The sequence below is a fragment of the Astatotilapia calliptera genome, chromosome 13 (assembly GCF_964374335.1).
Source record: "Astatotilapia calliptera chromosome 13, fAstCal68.1, whole genome shotgun sequence".
Taxonomy (NCBI): Eukaryota; Metazoa; Chordata; class Actinopteri; order Cichliformes; family Cichlidae; genus Astatotilapia; species Astatotilapia calliptera.
Genome location: NC_137434.1, coordinates 27,766,286 through 27,784,759, shown reverse-complemented (window position 1 = coordinate 27,784,759; position 18,474 = coordinate 27,766,286). Strand labels below are relative to the sequence as shown.

Below are 18,474 nucleotides of genomic sequence, written 5' to 3'. Positions count from 1 at the left end.
GGTTTTTTATATTATGGAGTTATTGTCAGCTCCTTTAAAAAAAATCACACCTCATCTGTATGACAGTAAACAGGGGAAAAAAATCCTATTTAAAATCAAAAAAAGAAACGGAATGCATTATTATCAGGATGTAGGCAGAAAAAAGAAAACATTTGCCTCTCTTGCATTTCCACCACTGAGGTGTCCCTGACAAAATCACCAACATCCCAGCTGCAAAGCTGCTCGGAAGTCAGGCATGTAGCCTGTGGCTATATCAGTGATGCTAGCCAAAAAAAAAGAAAGAAAAGAAAGCATTTATAATAACAGTGATAAATAAATGTATAAAAAAATACAGCATTAACTGTTGTCATGTATTAACCCCTTAAATTCTAATCTTTCTGTCTTTCTGAATAAAAGAGTTTCATCCAGATTTAGTGAGCAACAGCTTCCAACTGTGAGTTCAGCCAGCCTTGGAGTGGAGATACTTGGGAGAATTGTGAATTGCAAAATGTCTTTTTCTGTCCTTGAGAGATTTAACAAAACCCAGACATTAGTGGTTCTGTTTTAAAAACTCTCAGCTCAAACAAATGCTACAGTGCATTTTATTCTTGGCAGCACCAGACCAAGTGTGCTGATTGTGTTTGTAAAAGCATGGTGCCGAGTGCTCCAGGATGGAATTGTTCTAGCTTTGTAGTTTTTTAAATTTTTTGACATTGTTATAGCAGACTGGACAAGTAAAAAGGGCAAACAGCTGCTTAGAATTTGTTGAAACTCTGTTGAAAACTCTATATTTGTAAAGATTTCTCTCCAATAAGACAGAGCCTGATGTATGTTCAGTGATCTTCAAATGATAGATAGATAGATCGATCGGTAGATCGATCGGTAGATCGATCGATAGATCAATAGATCGATAGATAGATAGATAGATAGATAGATAGATAGATAGATAGATAGATAGATAGATAGATAGATAGATAGATAGATAGATAGATAGATAGATAGATAGATAGATAGATAGATAGATAGATAGATAGATATGCAGTCATGCAGTACAAACTGTTGAGGTCTAAAATAACAGATGACAGAATAGAAGACTTAATGCAAGACTAAACGGGGTCTGATTAAACACTTGTATTAAACACACAAAGTTCATGCTAGAATGGAATAAAAAATAAATTGTTAAAGCATTCTTCCATTAAAAAGAAGTAACAGTCTATATAAACTTGATTATTTACTCTTTCGCGCCCTCTTCATCAATACTTCTTGTTATCTTTTATTCTCATGCTTTGCATTTCATTGATCTACTCCACGCTGCTTCCATTGATCCAATTGTTCTCGTTCCTCATTCTCCCTTGCTCCTTCATCCTTTTTTCCCCTCTTCAGTCCTCCTCTGAAAGAGCTTCGTGTGGGGTGGAAGGTCGTGACTTGCTGTGGCCTCGAACCTCCAACTTCCTGTCCTGCAGGAAGTCGTGAATCTCTCCAGGCAAACGCTGGAACTTCTCTTGAAACTCTGCCTCCACAGAGCCCTGCAGCTGGAAAACACCACACACATTCGCTTGCTCACTGAGGATAGATTGCTTTTAAAGATTTTTTGTGGCTAAGGTGGGATTACATAACGGCAGATGTAGCGAAATATAACCATGATGAGTCAGGTCCCAGTCAGAAACACCACACAAATTGGTTTAGTTATCTCCTACAGTTGAGACAGATGGGTTGTACATTCAGAAACGCAACCAGCTGTTGTCAGCCGTTTCTGCCAACACTCGAACAGCTCCAATATGGCTGCCAGAGGCCACATTGCATCCTTTAAATGCCCCACGTTGACGTCAGCGCTGCCTCTAAAGTGCGTGGGTGTGGGCAGACAGCAGCACCAGTTTGGAGCCTCGTGTACAAGAAATGTTCTTGCCAAGCAGTGCATTTGAGCATGAAGCTTGCAAAGTGGTCGGTGGCAGATTTCACTGACTTTGGCTAAAAATAAAAGAACTTAATTGTGGACAGAAAGAGAAACTTGTATTTACCTTTGGCTTCTGGTCTTGTATCTCCTGCAGGAGATCATTGTGTTGCTCCACCAGCTGCTCGTGGCGCTTTGCCTGAGTCTCCTCAAGCTGAGGATAAACAAACAGACATACAGACAGAGTTGCACTAAATGGAGAGAGTGTTACAGCCATAACATTTTCATAATTGTCTCTTTGGAATTCACTTTATGGAAAGGCCCATAAAAATTCCTTTAACCTCATCTGCTGCTCACCCTTTTAATGTTCTGGACGACTTCATTGACGTAGGACTTATTGATCTCAATCTTCTCCCTGGGAACATAGAGACAAATGGATTGACATTGATTGGATCTGAGATAAATATTTTTCTCTTCTAATGAGACTAGATCAGTGGATCAGTGCATGAAGCAGATGAGCAAGCTACAGCAGCTAGATAAATAGTGAAATGTGTGTGCGTGTGCTTATAGATCATACTCCTCAGCCAGATGTTTCTCTTTGGTCTTTGCTTGGTTGATCTTCTCTGTTCTCCTTCGATCCATCTGCTTCTTCAGCTCTTTTTTCTCCCTATAGAAGCAGAAAGAAAGATTAGGGCAAATGCTTGGTGAAAATCATGGTATCAAGTTTTTAGAAGTGCACTGGGTAAAAGTCTGGCTCATAGTATCTTTTGAAGAACAGCTGAAATAAGATAGGGTACATATAAAGTATCACGTACTTTAAAAAGACATCTTAAGCAAGGCTAAAAATCCAGAGCCATCTTGGTAACTCTTCCTGGCAATTATTTGGGCCGGTATTTGAAGAATTGCCCAGATGATGCCCTCTAATCTGTCCCTTTCTATTGTTAACCTTATTTTAATTGTTACTACAATGTAAAAACTGAAAGCATAGAATTACCACTTGAATCTGATTCAAACTAAAAGCTTTTTTTAATTTATATTTTTTATATAACAGAAGCCATGGTTTTACCATCATGGCTTCTGTTGTGGAATTCACATCTAATTTTTGCTTCCAGTGGAGTTGCTCCCTCTGGGGCCAATAGAAAATGCGGAGGTCAAAACGAGCTTTCATGCCTCACACTGCAGGCTTACTTGTTGCTCCCAGAGTATTCAAAAGTAGAATGGGAGGGAGAGCCTTCATTTTCCCTCCTCAGTGGAACCAGCTTCTAATTTGGATTTGGGAGACAGACACTATCTCTACTTTTAAGATTAGGCTTAATCTTAACTAGATAAATACCTAAGATTAAGCCTTAGCTAATCTTAGCTAGGTTTTCTTTTTTGATAAAGCACATAGTTAGGGCTGGATCAGGAGACCCTGAATCCCCCCTTTGTAATGCTGCAATAGGTGTAGGCTGCTGAGGGATTCCTATGCTGTATTGTGTTTCTTCTTCAGTCACCTTTCTCACTCACTGTGTGTTAATAGACCTCTCTGCATTGAATCATACTTCTTATAAATCTCTGGCTCTCTTCCACAGCATGTCTTTATCCTGTCTTCCTTCTCTCACCCCAACCGGTCGCAGCAGATGGCCCCGCCCCTCCCTGAGCCTGGTTTCTTCCTGTTAAAAGGGAGTTTTTCCTTCCCACTTATAATCTAAAGTGCCTTGAGGCGACTGTTGTTGTAATTGGTGCTGTATAAATAAAACTGAATTGAACTGAATTATTAAATCACCTTCAATTAGCTCTAGGAGCCATTTAAGCATTTCAAGGTAACTGCCTATAATTTTAAGCTGTTAAATGCATGCTTTGTCTGTTTTTCCTTCCACCATTTAATATGATAATACTAGGAAAATCTCTACATTACTTTCAATATAAAAAATTAATAATATTGCAGATCATTAGTTTCATGTTCTACAATATAAATATTTCTCAAAATGCTGGCAGTAGATATATTATGTTGTCATAATTAGGTGTCAAAACAGTGATTATGATTTCATTTGAAAAAGAAAATATGCTTATGTGAAAATGTGTCTGATAAATAAATAAATGACATGTTTTATTTACTAGAATATGCAAATACATCCAAACAGGAACACTTCCAGAAATCAGTGTCTGTGAACACTGTGGATTTGCTGTGCCATTCACAAATGCAGGTTAAAGCTCTATCACACAACGGAGAATCCATATGTGAACATAATCCAGAAATGTTGCTGCCAAAACTCAAACTGGAAACCTGTTTGAGAACAATTTGATATTTTCTTTTGGAAAACATGGAAACTACATCCTTTGGACTAAAGAGGAGTGGAACCATCTGGCTTGTTATCAGCACTCATTTAGAAGTCTGGACTTGGCAGTTTGCACATCTGGAAGGGCACCATCAGTATCAATATACATTCCCATTCAGATGATGCTGTTTTTCAGGGAAAGCCTTGCTGATTTCAGCAAGATAATTCAAATGCAACTATTGTGACAGCCTGGCTTTGTACTGGAAGAATCCGAAGCTGAACTGCAGTCCAGACCTTGCTTTAAAAAATAAGAAAACAGACCATTGTTAAAAAATGAGGGGATGCTACACAGTAGTAAACACACCCTGTTTTTTTTAGTTGTATTGCTAGGATCAAATTCAAAATTAACTCTTAGCCCCCTGAAAGCCTACTAGTAGTTATCCGTGCAGCTCTTTTCTGAGCCGAGTTGTTTGCATCAGAAGTAGGGAGGACGGTTTCTAGTGGTTGTCAAACCACATCTTTATTCGTATATACTGTTACGACCCGGCTCAAAAGCCGCAACATAAAAAAGGAGACGAATACCAGAGTGTAGGTAAAAAGAGGTTTATCTTAAAATGGACTATCAGGTTGGCTAAAATTGCTGGTGCCACCAAGGCAAAGACTAGTGAGCTCCCTGGGAAGCTTGCCTCAGGTATGCTTTTATCCACACCTGATTAGGTGTGGCCAATTAGCACCAGCTGAACACACTGAGCAGATTCGAGGCTGCAGAGGGGCGTAACAATACCGACACATCCAAACTTGTCATTAAGTGTAAAGGGGAGGTTGTCAAATTTTGTCTTTATGGTATAAAGACCATAAAGAATGGCACCATGCCCTGCAAATATCCAACCTGCTGTTGCCTGAAGCAGCTCAAAGGGAATGCTCTGCAAGCTACTGCTGTTATGAAAATAACTCTAACACCATGTGGAATTCCTCTGAGCTTAAAGACCCGTGAGACTTCAGTCACAGATTTTTATCTCACTTGTCACAGATGTCTTTGAGCTTCTTTATCTGGGTGTTGTGACTCTCCTCAGCCAGACTGGTCAGCCGCTCCGTCAGCTGGAGGGAACAAAGACAATGTTTCACACAAATACATTTTACAGACATGCTCAAAACTGAAGGCGCTAACTTAACACAGAGCCTGTCAAACATCATTCTTATTGCTATACCTGGCGGGGAGAGACTTTCTGTCATGCCAATCATAGCGTGATACTTATTAGCAATTTGTCTTTTGGGGAAGATGTTATTATGAGTTTCCCTTGTCAATAATACTTCAATCAAAAGTGAAGAAACTATTTTTTTTGTTTTAAAAGTTCGTTTTGTTAGATTTTACCGTTTTAATGTGTTCTCTCTGCAGATATTTCTGACTATAGTACTGTTCCTGCCTCAGAGCCAGAAGCTGCTGATGCTGCTCTTCTCTCAGCTGCTGCAGACGGTCGTCCTTCTCACTGTCCGAGTTCGAACTCCTGACAAGGGCAAATCGAAGATTTTAAAATGAAACACTTTCCCCTCTCTTTCACAGTAAAATAACAGGTGTTATTTCAATATGATAAGAGAAAAAAATGTTATAATTAAAAAAACACAAACATAACGTGTCTGTGTGCGTCAGAGTTATTACAGCTTTAAAAAGTATAATTATTTTTCTCTTTTTTTTCATTTTGACTTTGTAATTTTCAATTCAGTTTAGTTTTAGTTAGTTTTATTTCATTCACTATAATAACGTTGGTGTGCGTACCTGTTCTTGCTGCATTGTCTTGCTGTCTTCTTGTACTTATTGTTGAACTCTCGGAGGAGTTCTGACGTTTTCTTCTGGTGTCTCCTCACTAACTCCTTCAGCTCTTTAAACTGGCGTCTCTGCTCCTTCTGGTAAACTTTGGACTGCTGCAGATTCTCCAAAGTGCACACTGGGACATCTGTTACCATATGTGATCACAGATCATACAGTGTATTAGTTTGTGTTAAAACTCCGGAATCACCTTAAAGTACACCACACTTTATAAATAAAACGAATAAATAAATAAACAAAATAAAAAATGATGCCATTCATGTTAATGACTGTGATCATATACTTAGTAGGAATGTATTTCCTGAGATCATAAATCAATAAAGTTAATTTTCCCTGCTTCTATGAAAACAGACTTCTTCTGCAAGCCTTTAGAAAAATCACAGGTTTAAGACATGCATGGATTGGCTTCACTTTTCAGACCTAGTCCTAGACTCACCTTTATATAAACATATATAATACACGATATATTTAAGATACACTCAGTGCTAATTTTGCTCTTAATTATTTTTTAAATTTGCTATCATTGAATCACACTTTCAGACCAATCCAGAGAATTAAAATAAGAAATCTTAATGTGTAATTATGTAAATACTGACCTATCAAAACACTTAAAACCAGGTCTTCAGTCTTGGCTGCTGGTTTGGCTGCATCTAAAATGTAGAAAAGAGAAAATCCATACCAAAAAAGTAAATTTAGTATTTGTACATATTACCATTAGAATATCTGCAGTTCACTTTTATCAGTCATTTAATATTTGTATTAGTGTGTGCATCTTCACTTGCAGTTGCTAACTACCTGTCGTGGCTGCCTGTTGATTGGCTGCAGAAGCTTTGGGTGTGGTGGCGATGGGGGTGTGGCCCGGTGGGCCAGAGACCGGGCTAAGCCCGTTTTCTAGTGGAGCTGATTTCAGATCAGTCTTACGCTCTGCACAGCTTTCAGTCTCCTCCTGGAAATCAATACCAAGACCTTTTACAGCCAAACTTTTAGCTCACGAGACAAAGAATGAATAGAATCGAAGCAGGTCTGACCTCAGTCTGCGTGTCCTCCTCGCCATCCTCCAGAGTCAGGGCTGCCAGCTGTTTAGATCTTTGCTCCAGAAGGTTGACATAGCGAATAGGGTTCGATAGAGCCTCGATTACATCTAGAAGAAATATGAACAAACACATACAGAGCTGATGGCATTGCATTGAGGACTATGTGGACATCATGAATATGGTTATGTGTATGTGACCATATCAGTTTGACTAACATGTAGCAATTATTTAAAACAGGAAGAAGTCATAGTTTTTGTGTACACATATGAAGATAAAAATTGAAATGCTAAAACCAAAATCAAGACCAAAATCAAGACCAAAATAAATAAATACATTTTCCACTGAATGCACCAGAAATATTAAAAATACACGCAAACATTTTTAATTTTAATTGGAGGGACATCGGTTGACTGGTTACAGTGGCGTAAGGCAGGCATCCTTTATGTATCAGATTTATTTGACTGTGGGACTAAATGTTTTTTAAGCTTTGATAAAATTGTGGAATTATATAAGTTGCAGCGTAATCAATTCTGGAGATATGTCCAAATACATAGTTCATTATCGAAGTGGCTGGGAACCCCTTTGAGTTGTCCTGTGGACAGCCCTGTGGAAGTCCTGCTCTCAAGATCATCCTTGGGTAAAGGCATCACCGCAAAGATTTATCACTTATTGCAAGAACGGTCAGCTGACCCTCTCCTTAAAATTAAGGGCTACTTGGCCCAGGACATGGCATTGGACATATCTTCAGTTGAATGGGATTCATGTTTTCAAAATGTTAATACTATGTATAAAGAAACAGGCAGTAGATTTATTCAACTTAAGATAATCCATAAGTGGCATCGAACACTGCAACAATTGTATAAATGGAACGTGGTCTCTATGGACAAATGTTGGAGATGTGATGGTCAAAATGCTTTGATTTTACATATCTTATGGAGCTGTTCGGCACTTTGGGATTGGTAGGAAAACATAATGGAGGTCATTTTCAGTGTTTTGAAAAGGAGATTTGGTATCTCACCAAAACTGTCCATACTTGGTATAACCACACAACTTTCTGATGGAGATTTTTCCAGTTATACAAAAAGATGGATGATTCTGGCTCTTACTACGGCCAAATGGGTCCTGCTAAGACATTGGCGGAAAAAGAACCCCCCCTCCCTATGAAGAGTGGCAAAATGGCAATGGCTAAGTTGGCATCTTACAAAAAAGTGACTTATGGCTTATTAGACAAATTGCATCAATATGATTGTATTTGGTCCCCTTTACAAAATGGTTTTCTGTAACTTGAAGAACAGAGGAGTAATGACAGAGTGGTGGTGTGGGGATTGGTGTGTTTTTTGGGGTTATTTTTTTGTTTGTTTTGTTTAGTTTTTTAAATTATTTATTTATGTATTTATCTTTAAGTTCTGTTATTGAAGTTTAAATGAAATAAATAAAAATTGTTTATGATAAAAAAATACACGCAAACATGAATTAATTTATAAAAATATTTAACTTTGTATTAATTCCCCTATTTATTTACATCTTTATGTAATTTTCATTTTTTTCACCATTTTTATTTAATAATTTTAGCAATTTACATGGATTTATGTTGATTTTTTGTTACTGTATTTCTTTCCATTTGCCGAATTATGCAAATTATGAGTAAGTGGATGAAGAGCATATGTAATGGGGTCCTTTCTTTCTTTACTGTATCAGAAGAATAGCAGTACTAATGTTTATTTATGTGATTTGTATTTATGTGATGTGATTTGTGATTTTGTCAGTTTTGGTCATTCATTAAACAAACAAACAAACAAAGGCGCCCCACTGCACTCTGGACTTTAAATGCATAAACAATGTTCTGAAAGCTCTTCAGCTGATGATCAAATAAAATATTTTAGCCGTTTAAGACACTTGTGCTCAATCATGTGGGTGAGACATTAAAATGATAAAACCTTTATTCTATTGAGCCAATGAATATGTTCAAGAGATTTACTGCAAGGAGTGGGTTTCTGCTAATGGATGAGCCAAATAGACGCAAAAACAGGAGCCCACTTCGGCCATGATTGGTCACAATATGTCCTGTAGGTGGCACTACAGAGCTTGGGATCCTACATGTGTTGAAAAACTGTCACAACAGTGGATACCTTTCGCTGTAAGCCACCTTGCATAAATAAAGACACTGCCCTTTCCCCCATGTTCTTTTATGTGATGCTTGGTTTTGTTATGAAAACAAAAAACATGAAATAAATCAGTCAGTGTAGATATTTGGTTCTGTGATGCCATTAAACAGTCCAGAAGTTTGTACCAGCAAATGTATCTGGGACATAGTCTTTGACTTCAATGTAGACGAACACAGCTGGCAGAATCAGAGACTGGTTTTTCTCATTCCTCAAGCCGATGTAACGATAACCTGCAGAGTAACAGATGCAACAGTCATCTGGTTCATGTAGACAGATAAATATTTAATGCAATGCACAAAACCCCGGCAATAAAGTTAGTTGGCAGTAAGAAATGCTAAGTGTTTTCAGACCAAGCATGAGTGAAGTCAAACTACACAGAAAAAAACTTATTTAGTTCACATTGTTTGTGCCTCTGCAACCTGATCACACGACATAAAGTCTGAACATAAAAGTCAGGATGCTTCCCGGGAGGTAAGGTAAGTAGAAAAATCAAGAGCCCCAAAATATGGTCAATGACACAAATATCAACGTCTGTACAGTCTCCACAAGCATGAAAAGCCAAAGAAATATTTATGTATGAATCTTTCATGATAGGTGCCATAAAACATCTACACATATAAAAAATGCTGATTTTTATTCTCTGTGACTTTTTATTTTATTATTTTATCATCAGTTCATTTCCTGGGAGTTTGGACAGTTATTGTCTGCTAAGCTTTATGACATATTGCTGTCTTTGTACAAGGAAAACACAATAAACTCCATAAGAAACATGGAGAAGAAAAACTGCAATACAAACTAGTGAACCCATAGAAACTCAAGCACACTCAAAGAAATCTCTAAGAGGTGTAGTTAGTAATAGCAGTCAGCACTAAAGATACAAAAAGGTCAGTATCTGATAGATAAATACTTTAACATTTAACACCAGGGTGAGAATCAAAGGTTGAAATGAATGAATACCTGGCCTAATGGCAGACACCGGAATAATTCGATGACCAATAAACTTCCCTCCTTCTTCAAAGGCAGCAATTCTTAGTGAGGCCAGGGTAGGAAGAATCACCTGTGAAAAGATTTGTCACAGTCACACTGTTAATAGGCTAATTAGTATGCACAGGTAAGACATCTGACTCCCTGTAACGCACCTTTTTGAACACAATCGGCTCTTCGTCCCACACTGGATTGATGGCATTGTTGTTCTGAGACGTTTTGGTCTTCAGAGCTTTCCGCCGAGTGTCTGCAGGGAGTCCGAACATCTCCACCTCCACATACACCCCCACTCTCCGCTCAGTCAGGAACTGGCCTGAAATAACCTGAAACACAGAGGATTCACTTGCATTTGTTTAAACACATACAGGAAGATACTACAAGAGTTATACCAATAGAGACTGTTTAAAAAAAAAAAAAGCACTGTGAATATACCTTCACAGAGAGGGTGTTAGCTACAATGCCATCTACTGTGTTTTCCGTAAAAGGGTCAAAGTGTTTGTCCGGGCGCCTCATGAACTCAGGCTTCAACCTGTAGCCGCTCCGACCGTTGTACTCAAACATAAAGAGATTCAGCTGCATGGACAAATCTGCAACAGAAAATTGAAGTTTAGCATCACAAAGGCTTAAAGCACCAGTTTGAGTTTGAGCTGTACAGCTGCACTCTGGTTGTTGCACAAAAGAGCAGCAAAGTGGAATGTGTTATTTTGGGGAATCAGTGGCTTCTGAAGTACATTTTCAGCTGATCTGACTCTAAACAAGGGTAAGTGGTTAACAAATGAGTACATGCAAAGCCTAGATAGCCTTGGAAAGACTATCTCCCTTAATTTAAAATGCACTTAAAAGGGGGGGAAATCTTGAATGCTTTCTTTTACCGAGGCAAAAGCATTATAAGGCAGAGACATGGCACTCAAAAGAAACCTAAATGGGAGAATTCTGCAATTCCAAAAATGGCATTCCCTCTAAAATGTCAATAAGGATATTTCTTCATGACAGTCAACGGTGGCACATAAAAGTCGCAATCTTCCAGTTGAGGTCCAGAACAGTTTCAACTGTGTCAAATGTTTTTCTTGGTTTAATGTGGATTAGCACAGCAATTGTTCAAGATCTCTGTAGGGATGAGTCAGAGATGAACTGTTATGTTCGTGGCTCCATTAATTCAGATTAGTCTTTTAACCTGGAATTGGCCAATGGGCTTTCCATGATAGGATACTTGCTTGTGGGAGGACTTTTATTAAAGGTCCTTGAAGGCACCTTTTACAAAAAAAAAAAAGAAAAAGAAAAAATAGTTTACCAATAGTTTGGTAGTTTAGAGCCACCAGTTGACATCCTGCGTTCCAGAAGAGTTGAGGCATAAAATTTGATGAATCCACTCTGGTTCCTTTTGGGTAGATTCGACTCAGCTGAGATTTATTATATCTGGTTAACAGAAGGTTAAGAACCATTATTTCATTAGTGCTAACATATAGATTCATGTAAAATGTATTGTACTGAAACTGCTGGTATAGAAACTGATGAAATGAAAACTTAATCAGAACTTACTGAGTTACAAAGATTTCTGAAGGTTAACAGAAAAAAAGCAAGCAAAAGTGAGAAGTCAATGAAAAATAAAGTGATGGTGCCTTGGTGTGATGTAACTGTGGTAACTGTTGCCAAGGATACTCTACAAACTCCACTGGTGACTTTGTGAGATGCTCCAACGCTTTGGTCTCCACAAAAGACGACATGTGGTAACAGCGGGCTGCCTCTACACAAACACACACAAAAATGAGAACACACGCATTTCTGAGCAATTAGTTTGGTTTCAAACTTCCTGCATCTACAGAAAGTTAACAAATTGAAGGAACTGGATGAACCCATTGGTCTCTATGTGGGGTGGCTCAGTTATTTTGTGGGGGCCACTTTACTGACACGTTTTTGCTCTTTTAGAGGGACATGTCAGTGTAAGTGTCTGAGTCCTTTTTAACAGGAAGAAACCTGTGGCAGAACCCAGCTCAGGGAGGCGAGAAAAGAGAATAGATAAAATAGAAAGAATGAAAAGAGGAGACAGACAAAGAGAAGAGAAGGAAGAATTCCCACAATCACTCTCTCTGCACAGCCACAGACCCACACGCATAAACAACAACATGGGACAGTGAATCCTGATTTACACAACTCTCTCCACCACCATCGCCTAAACACCAAATGAAGATCTATCTTCTGGGAATTATGTTGTTCCATTCTTCCAGTAGAGTTTCAGAGACTTGAAAGATTCATCCCAACCCTGAAATTTTCTAGACATGTCTTTTGAACGTAAAAACACAGATCTACAACCCAGTTGGATCAGATATTTAGGGGTTTTCAATTTACTAGCTCCCTATGCCAAACTCACAACATGAGCATAGTGCAGGTAACTATGGGCTGGGATCATGTGACCTGCCTATTGAAAGCTCTACTTAGGTTGAATTCCAGCAGTCAAAACACATTTGGCCCTGAATAGCTCCTGCTGTGTGTAAAACATTGACCTGATCCCCTCTTCACACATTATCATCTATTAAAACTGATTAAGTCACTTTGTGTTGAGTTATCCTTTCATTTGTCACCTGACTTTACTTTAGATAACAATTTTAATAAAAAAAAAATCTCTCTTAGTTAATTTCACACCCTATTTCGTGAACACAGTGAAGGCCAAACTTATGCATTATATCATTTATATTGAGTTACAGTGGATATCACTACAAAATAACATATCTATAGTGAGCTTTTCTTACTCTTGGAGGCTTCGAAGGAGTTGAACTTGGTAGGCTGGACGTAGTTAACCAGAGTTGACATTTCCTCTGTTGCCACTGCTTCCCGCTCAGCTGAGCCCTGCAATAAACGACAGAAGGAATAAAGTATAAGCGTCACACATCCAAAGCATAGTTTCAATGAGATGAGACACATCTTTTTCCATAACATCTGGAGGGAACAGCAGCTGTCATTTGAAGCAGACATTTTCATTGTTTGCAGTCCTGCATTTCTCTGCACAGCACTTAGTAACAAAAAGAATGGCAGCAGCAACAGAATCTGACAGCAAACACTAATACCAACACAACAATAAAAATATACAGCAAAATGAAATCCATCGACTTTTTAAACACAAATACACAAACACTTGTGCACACACTCTATGTCCGACCTGCTTTTCATTTCATTTTTTGTTTATTATCCTGCTACTTTTTGTTGTGCTTATTTATTTTTTTCAACCTTTCACTTTCGTCGGTGTAATGAATTCTGTCTTTCTGTCTCAACACCTAACACACTTGTCTGGTCTGTTTGATATCTCTTGCCACATTATGTCTCTTCTACTTTTATTCATTTACAGTCAGCATCATCTGAAACTTAAAGGGGAACTCTGACATCAAATGCATATCAAAGACTGTTTACAGCTCCTGGGGAGTGCTTTAAAACAAAGTGAAAAACACGCACGTTATATAAAACCTCTGGTGGCTCTAAACAGAGTTGCATAAAATCTGATAAATGGCCTTAGGTGATTTCACTCAAGACAGCGAGTTTAAAAGTTAGAAAGAAGGGAGCTTACCAGACCTTTGAAGCCAGCTGATCACTTTTGCTCAAGGCTACATTAGCTTTTGATACATGCAGTGCAATAAATTCCCCAGTAGCAAAGATAGAGGTAGAACAAAGTATATTTAGATGCATATATTTAGATATATGTTATAATCTATAACATATATAGAGGTGTCAAAGCTCCTCATTAATGGTACTAAAGGGTACATTAGGCGTACTAAAACAATATCAAACAGGTGATTTTGTATTTTCTTTTGCAGTGAGGTGCTGTGTGTGCACAGCACGATCTCATCTTCTATAAAAATTAATAATTACTGCAACAAAACTTTTTTGTGATGCCAAAGCTTGGAAGAAAGCACAATTAAAAAGGCTTTTAAATACATATTTAATGCCGTTAAATGGTTTATTTTACTGGAAAGCAGGATGTTTTCCTAAATCTATTTCCTCTGTGCTGTACTTTGTTATAATTTAATGCAGATACACAGAAAGAATAAAGGCTGAGAGAGCAGCACTAAGAACTCATCACAGAGTGGGCATTAACAGCAACAGATATGAATCTGTCTGGGATGAAAGTGGGTTGCAAAGGGGCTTGCAGATATGCAGAAATTGTCGACAGGCTGAAGCAACTTCAGTTGCACTATGATATCGCAATACAATGGCTGGTCAACTGCAGTGATTTTGTGGGAACAACATTAGTATGATGCTCTAGCAAAACCAACATCCTGGTTTCAGACACACTGTATAACCCCCAGTCAGATAAAATGATAGTAAAGTAATGCTACATAAGTGCAGTCACCTTATTAACAAAAACTGTGAAAACAGAGGAAAATGCACGAATGGTACAGATACGGAATAAACCACAAGAACCACTGGAGAGACAACAGAAAAAATAAAGCACAAGCAACAGCAAAAAAAAAAAAGCAAAAAAAAAAAAAAAGCAAGTGTTCACAACAACCCACAACAACAACAATATTCAGGGTTCAGAACAAGATTAACAATGACAATGGCTTAAAGAATAAACAGCAAAACCATGAAAATAAACAGCACTTGTAAACATTAACGAATGGCGACAGCAGTGAGGGTGACCCTCTGTCAGCTCTGTTCGATGTCACCACTGACCTTTTTACCATCATCATCTTCATCATCATCATCTTCCTCACTCTCAGCTTCCATCTCTGTTAAAATTAAACAAGTCTTCATCATCTCTTCATCTCTTTGTCTTTTTTTTTTTCAGATATAAACGGCCAGAATAACACAGTTATTCAGCTGACACAAGAACAGGATTTGCATTCTGCTTTTCAAGCAGAATGCAAATAAAATACCCTCACATAAATACTTCAGTTTAATGAGATGTGTCCTAAAGCTGGTGAAAAGAGCTAGAGACTGATAAAAGTATTCACTGGAGGAAACTTAGCCTGTGAACTGCTAATCAGGTGTGATTGATATAATCATCCAGGAATTATCCATTAACATGACTGTTTGGTAACAATTTAGCATATGCCTGAGAGCAAGGACAACAGATTTTCTCCTGAGCTGTACAATAAAATCTGTGCACAAATAAACTAATAATAGATAATCATGCACAGCATCTGAGAAACACATGACAATGGCAAATTTGTGCACCAAAGAGCAGAATATAAATCAAGCAGATAGTGGAAGGAGTTTAAACAGCCCTGTGCTTTAACTTCTCTGGTGCTGATTATTCAGCCCACTCAGGCAGTCGTTGTCTAAAGGGTCACGGCCACTGTATGAGCATGGACTTCAGTAAAGATGCTGGTCTGATCTTCATTCACGGTTGTGCTCTCAATTACTGTCCTGTTTTCAGAATCTGCATGTCAAACATGTCAATAAGGCTCCCTCATTTCCCTCTGCTCTGCTATTTAATTGCTGAAAAGAGCTTCAGACCTCATCTGGGATGTCCTGCTCATTAAGCATCCCTGATGAGGTGGAGTAGATAATACTTTGGGCCAAAGGATTTTACAAAAAGTCATGATGGAAATTGTGGTTTAAAGAAATGTGCTGTCCTCTGATAGTGACCTTTCAGAAAACTAAACACTACAAAATGATTTGGGGCAGTAATCACATTATTTTTCCTGGGTCTTTAAAACAAATTTCTCAGGGACAGTGCTGAAGCTCCAGCCACTGCGCCTTTTCCCAATGATGCTGATTACCCGATGACTCATGTTTGTGAGGACATACGCCTGCTGAATGTGAAAACACTTTGAAAGACACACAGTGAAAGCGTTTTTTGGACATCTGATGCCCTTAAGTTACAGCCAAAATATGCCTGTGTTTTTAACATTTCTCCAGCCCCGTGCAGCTGTTGAAACCACAGAAGAATTTACTGTCTGTCGTATTTTTTTATACAAAGGCTGTCGCAGTTGAATACATTTCACTTGGATTTCTGGGCTGAAAAAAAGTCCTTTTGTCTTTGTGTCTTACCTCCTGTGTTGTTGCTAGGAGACACTGGTTCATTGCTCTGATTGGCAGGTTGGTCCGTCAGTCTCTTTGTGTCTGTGTTATTGGAAGGTTTGTGGGATTTCTTGTTCTTGATGAGAATTTTGCCCATCAGCTCCTGAGGACTGGGCAGAGGGACACCTGGCTCCAGCTGCAAATACACACAATAGAAGAGAAAAAAAAGACAGAAAAGAGAGAAATTAATTTAAACTGCAGTCTGATCACAAAATAGACACTTTGAACACTTTCACGTGTCAGTATTTCTTACAGGGTATTTGTCCAGAGGGTCAATCAGAAGAGCTTCTCCAAAAATGGATCGACAGTATTCAGCCATTTTAGCCTGCTGCTTCAACCTGATAGATGGGTAAATGGAAAATTACAGATATAAACAAAAAGATCTTATGATTCAATCAGGATATTAAAAAACATAAATAATGAGATTCTCACGAGTCCACGTGGTTTTCAAAAGACAGGATCACAGGGAAGGGTGAGGTCTTGAAGGCGCATTCTGCAATAGCTTCAATCACCTCCTAGAAAATGAAAGACAAAAACACATTGCAAAGTGGCTTGCAGATATTCAGAAACTCAAGGCAGGTTTTTTAGGGAAGACCTTACATATTTAAGTAAGATAGTGTGATGAATCTATTACAACAGCATGGCTTCGTAGTAGAAGAGCCCTGTTAAACTGGCCATCCCACAGTCCAGACCGTGAACGGCTGAAATCATTTGGCACATCATGAAACAAAAATTACAGAGTCAGGACTGTTGAACATCTAGAATCCTATGTGAGACAAAAGTCCAGCAACGGTCTGGACGTGCAGATTACCACTTTATTGAGACATGATTCTGCCTCTTCTTACAATAGTACATTTTGTCAGTTTCATTTGACAAGTTTTCTATGTAGTATTGTGAATAAAATATGGGGTGTCTGCAATGCTATAGTTATTGTGAATTCTTAGGGCCATGATAATCATGCACACCAATAGTACAACAATCCCTCAGAGAAAATGAATGTTTTTAGCTTTTAAAAGTTAATGGTTGACACATTTGATGTATTCTAGCAAACAGGACCATTCAAAACAAACACAAGTTGGCCTCTTTAACAAGCAGAAGATCTAAGCCAGATGACTAAGAGGTTGCAATTAGCTCTTAAACAGTCCAGAATCATTGCAGATGGCTTGGCATTTTCATTCAGCCACAAAAACAATGTGAGCAATCAAATTCAGAAGGTTTAATCCAAATCTATTTATATTTATATTTCAACAGCACCGAGACAATTATTGTACACGTTACAACATTATACACAAAAAACCCCAATAACTGCCCTATGAGCAAATGCTTGGCGAGAGTGTGGAGAAAAAAAAATCCTTTAAACAGGAAGATGTCCAGCAGAAACTGCTTGAGGGAGGGGCAGCCATCTGCTATGACCGCTTTGGGTGACTGGGAAGCAAAGAGAGAAAAGAAGAGCATATAGACCAAACAACCAAGAGGATTAAGACGAACCTTCTGGAGAGAAAACACAAAATTGTACCAAACATTTGCTTAAATGGCTTCCTAAATGTGCACTCTTAACTTGCATGATTTAATTCCCACTTAGACACACCTTAAAGGAGATTTCTGAAGTCATGGTGAATCCATGAGTGATGACAGGTTCCTCCTCAGCAGTCCGTCCTTTCCACACATCCAATTCCACACAGCGGCACCCGGCCAACAGAACTTGCCTGTACATTTCTACTGAGGAGCTCCCGGCCAGCTGGCCCGCTGAAACACAAGGACAAGAACAAATGATGCAAAACAAGGCTATAGATTTAAATACAAAGCTACTTCCTGGAAGTAAGTCTGTGTAGGCTCTCAGTCACTGAGGTCATGGTAGACTTGAGGACTTGAAAAGAAGGAAATTACTTCTTTTTGCTTTGTTAGAATGTTTCATCTCTCATCCAAGAGTCTTCTTTGGTTCTAAAACAACTCATGAAGAGTCCCAGGTATTTAAAACATAGCAGGATTGCCCCTTAGGATGTGATCCCGAAGGTTGTTCGTCCATTTATCGTATGAATAGTCACATAAGCCAAGATGTGAAAGAATGCATGGATTATTAGTGTCACACCTTGTCTCCTTGTGTAATAGATAACCAGTTCCGTCAAATATTTTTTCTAACTGTTGGACAAGCAGGGAGTTTGCATGCTTATAGAAGCAGAAGAAGCAGGAGACACTTGAATCCCACCAGGCCACGATTCCAAGCTCTCTTTTTAGGCCATCTCGTTTTAGACTCAGGTGCAACAGGCCTCAGGTCTGTGCATAATTTTGATGAAACTGAAAAATGTTATGTGCGTGTTAAGTC

The 18,474-nt window shown here is 38.5% G+C and overlaps 1 protein-coding gene across 1 annotated transcript in view; it reads right to left on the bottom strand.

Moving 5' to 3' along the window:
• Positions 1–1,095: 1,095 nt before the first annotated feature.
• The window catches only part of plcb1 (phospholipase C beta 1), a 33,966-nt gene continuing 16,587 nt past the window's right edge, over positions 1,096–18,474 (bottom strand). The window contains exons 11-32 of the mRNA XM_026190125.2: positions 17,740–17,897; positions 16,584–16,666; positions 16,405–16,489; positions 16,122–16,287; positions 14,799–14,854; positions 12,884–12,980; positions 11,796–11,880; positions 11,428–11,552; positions 10,569–10,723; positions 10,292–10,459; positions 10,110–10,209; positions 9,278–9,382; positions 6,982–7,094; positions 6,749–6,899; positions 6,550–6,603; positions 5,903–6,080; positions 5,501–5,633; positions 5,150–5,226; positions 2,448–2,537; positions 2,228–2,285; positions 1,998–2,084; positions 1,096–1,511 (exon numbers count right to left, since the gene is read on the bottom strand). Of these exons, the coding sequence (XP_026045910.1) occupies positions 1,359–1,511; positions 1,998–2,084; positions 2,228–2,285; positions 2,448–2,537; positions 5,150–5,226; positions 5,501–5,633; positions 5,903–6,080; positions 6,550–6,603; positions 6,749–6,899; positions 6,982–7,094; positions 9,278–9,382; positions 10,110–10,209; positions 10,292–10,459; positions 10,569–10,723; positions 11,428–11,552; positions 11,796–11,880; positions 12,884–12,980; positions 14,799–14,854; positions 16,122–16,287; positions 16,405–16,489; positions 16,584–16,666; positions 17,740–17,897 (2,477 nt within the window). The 3' untranslated portion in view covers positions 1,096–1,358. The remainder of the gene's footprint in view (positions 1,512–1,997; positions 2,085–2,227; positions 2,286–2,447; positions 2,538–5,149; positions 5,227–5,500; positions 5,634–5,902; positions 6,081–6,549; positions 6,604–6,748; positions 6,900–6,981; positions 7,095–9,277; positions 9,383–10,109; positions 10,210–10,291; positions 10,460–10,568; positions 10,724–11,427; positions 11,553–11,795; positions 11,881–12,883; positions 12,981–14,798; positions 14,855–16,121; positions 16,288–16,404; positions 16,490–16,583; positions 16,667–17,739; positions 17,898–18,474) is intronic.